The 2,506-nt window shown below is 34.7% G+C and overlaps 1 protein-coding gene across 1 annotated transcript; it reads right to left on the bottom strand.

Annotated features, from left to right (window-relative positions):
* Positions 1-247: 247 nt before the first annotated feature.
* LOC143535162 (xyloglucan endotransglucosylase protein 1-like) lies at positions 248-2,113 on the bottom strand. The gene is made up of 3 exons (XM_077029496.1): positions 1,850-2,113; positions 1,199-1,392; positions 248-678 (listed from the first exon to the last, which is right to left on the bottom strand). The coding sequence occupies exons 1-3, from the start codon at positions 2,105-2,107 to the stop codon at positions 321-323; spliced, it is 810 nt and encodes a 269-aa protein (XP_076885611.1). The 5' UTR covers positions 2,108-2,113; the 3' UTR covers positions 248-320.
* Between the last annotated feature and the right edge of the window lie 393 nt (positions 2,114-2,506).

Genomic DNA, 2,506 nt, shown 5'->3' with positions numbered 1-2,506 from the left:
GCCATTTTTATATTGTATCCTCATTGCTTGATCAGGATAAATTATACACTATCGATTCTGTTAATAGGTGTGTTTATGTTACAACCAATCAACACGTGATAATTTTATCTTTACTTTAGGCATCAGTAATTATAATGTATCTTACCATTTACTCTTACCTAACTTTTCTTGAAAGTGTAATAATAAAATAGCAATCTTGGTATATATGACATATAAAGCAAATAGTGAAATTTTATTAACATGGTACATAAGAAATTGAATTACATGAACAAAAGATACAATCATCTTCTTCTCCAAATCATACAGATCACCATGTACTATTATCTACATTCGGCAGGTAAACCTTGAGGAAACCGCTTTAGATCAGTGCAATAGTTATAAATCATGAAGTTCTTCTGCACCCATCTCAATCTTCTTCTACTATATGCATCGAGTTGCTGGCTTTTCCATGCACCATTCATGAACCTCGAACCAGTAGAGCCCTGGACGTTGAAATTGCGATAGTAGGCAGTAAAGGGTGCCTTTGACCAGTCGGTTTTAACCAGCCCACCCCTCGTGGCCCAGTCATCGGCGTTCCATAAGCTCGAGTAGATCCTCATGGGTTGGTTTTTAGGAAAAGGAACACCTTTTCTCTCAGCATTTGCAAATACTCTAATTGGAGTGTTGTCCACCAAGAATCTGAAAATTCAAGAAAATGTTAAACCCATGTTATATTTGATTATAAATTTCTAAAATTGTGTAGCTTTTTAATTGTACACTACTCTAAAAAAATGTTAAAAGCTGCCCAAATTTGCATCAGATTAATACTATCACATATTAACGACCCGATAGTGACTGAAAAACTACAAGTCAGTCGCAAAATAATGCTGATTATAAAGAACATATAAGTTGGTTGCAATTTGGAAAAAAGAACAAAATTAAAGTATACGTCGACCTATAAAAAAAATCACCTAAATTCTTTAAAAAAAAATTAAAAAATAACAGTAAGTCAGTAGCAAATATTAAAAAAAATAAAAAATTAATCCGGTCCCCGTAAAAGCGTTTCCATTGTTTTAGACATTCAAAAAAAAGGTAATTGATCCAGTCACAATTCAAGGTTGATGATAGAAATTTTCGGTCGTAAAAGCGTTTGTGGTCCCAAAAATCATTATCGGGTTAAAGTAACCGCTAAAATGGTAGTAATAGTAATTTTGCTTACACTATCTGTCGTGCATCCCAAGCGATGGAGTAGGTGTGAAAGTTCTTGGTCGGGTCGAACCACAGGTAGAATTGTTGCTCTCGGTATCCTTTCCCCTGAGTAAAGACATTAGTGTGTACGATGTACGGCTCACCACTGGTGTTGCCCAAGAACTCAAAGTCTATCTCATCGTGTGTCGGTCCTTCTGATGACAACTGCAACACAAAAACATCAAACCTGCTTAAATATCATACATATATAGATATCGTTTTTAACTTGTTCTTACGAAACATATATGTTGCTTTCACTAGAATTACCTTCACTGTTGAGTTAATTACCCAACCGTCATTTTACTAGTATGTGGTTTGTGATAATCTTGGAGTGCAATTAAAGATTAATTAAAAAAGCTATGGATAATTATCAAGTTTGGATTAATTATTTTAATTGCTTTTATTATTTAATTAGAGTTGTAGTTATAGCTAGTCTCAACGGTGGGTTTAAATCGTTTAATTATGTTTAGCTATATATAATCAAGTTTTGATTTATTTTCTTGGTTAATATATAGAGTTGGAGAGTTTGTTCCAAAACTAATCGTTTTTACTCAAATACGTTTATATAAATTCACCACCGTGATTTACAACATGGTTCAATTAAGAATAGGTAAATACTTACATAATAAGCTGTGACAGTGCCAGCAGAATTGCCTGCAACAAGCTTGAGTTGCATGTCAATCCTCCCAAACAAGTACTCCTTTTTGGACTTAAAACCCGACCCTGAAACCTTATCCAAAGAGAGTGACAACAGCTGACCACCATTGAAGATCTTGGCTCGTTTGTCGCCCCAAGTGAGGTCAAAGTCTTGGTAAAAGTTGCCAGCAAAAGCAACCATGAAAGAAGAGGTTAGAACAGTGAATAAGAAGAAAGATTTCATTTTGAAAGGTTTTGTAAAGAAGAAGTAGTTTGAAGTTGTGTGTTTGGGGTTTTAGAAGCATGCATATATATAGTAAATTAGTGAGAGTGGGAGTGTATGAGGGTTTAAGGAAAGGTGACGAAACTTGTGAGCAGATGCCAACTGGAGTGGGGGAAGCTGGTGCCAGCTGAGCAATAATAATAATAATAATAATAATAATAATAATAATAAAAGCTGGAGCCTTTGGTAGGAAGCTAGGATGGATGGATGGATGGATGGATGGATTATCTTGTTTGAATTTGCCTTTTTATGATGGGAATTTTATGGGCAGAAAAGCTACTAATATTGGAACATAGTGAAAGCTAGGGAAGATTTATTAAATAACAAACACTTACGAGTAGTGATAATCTCAGTTTCACG

Source organism: Bidens hawaiensis, unplaced genomic scaffold (assembly GCF_021521415.1).
Source record: "Bidens hawaiensis isolate Kalapana, Puna unplaced genomic scaffold, B.hawaiensis_p1.1 tig00010424_1, whole genome shotgun sequence".
Classification (NCBI taxonomy): Eukaryota; Viridiplantae; Streptophyta; class Magnoliopsida; order Asterales; family Asteraceae; genus Bidens; species Bidens hawaiensis.
Note: the sequence above shows the minus strand (reverse complement) of the source record. Positions and strands in the feature narration are given on the sequence as shown.

Coding starts and splice junctions, on each gene's coding strand:
- LOC143535162 (XM_077029496.1), bottom strand. CDS start 2,107: ATGAAATCTTTCTTCTTATTCACTGTTCTAACCTCTTCTTTCATGGTT. Junction 1,393..1,849: donor GCACTGTCACAGCTTATTAT/GTAAGTATTTAC, acceptor TTTGTGTTGCAG/TTGTCATCAGAAGGACCGAC. Junction 679..1,198: donor TGGGATGCACGACAGATAGT/GTAAGCAAAATT, acceptor TTGAATTTTCAG/ATTCTTGGTGGACAACACTC.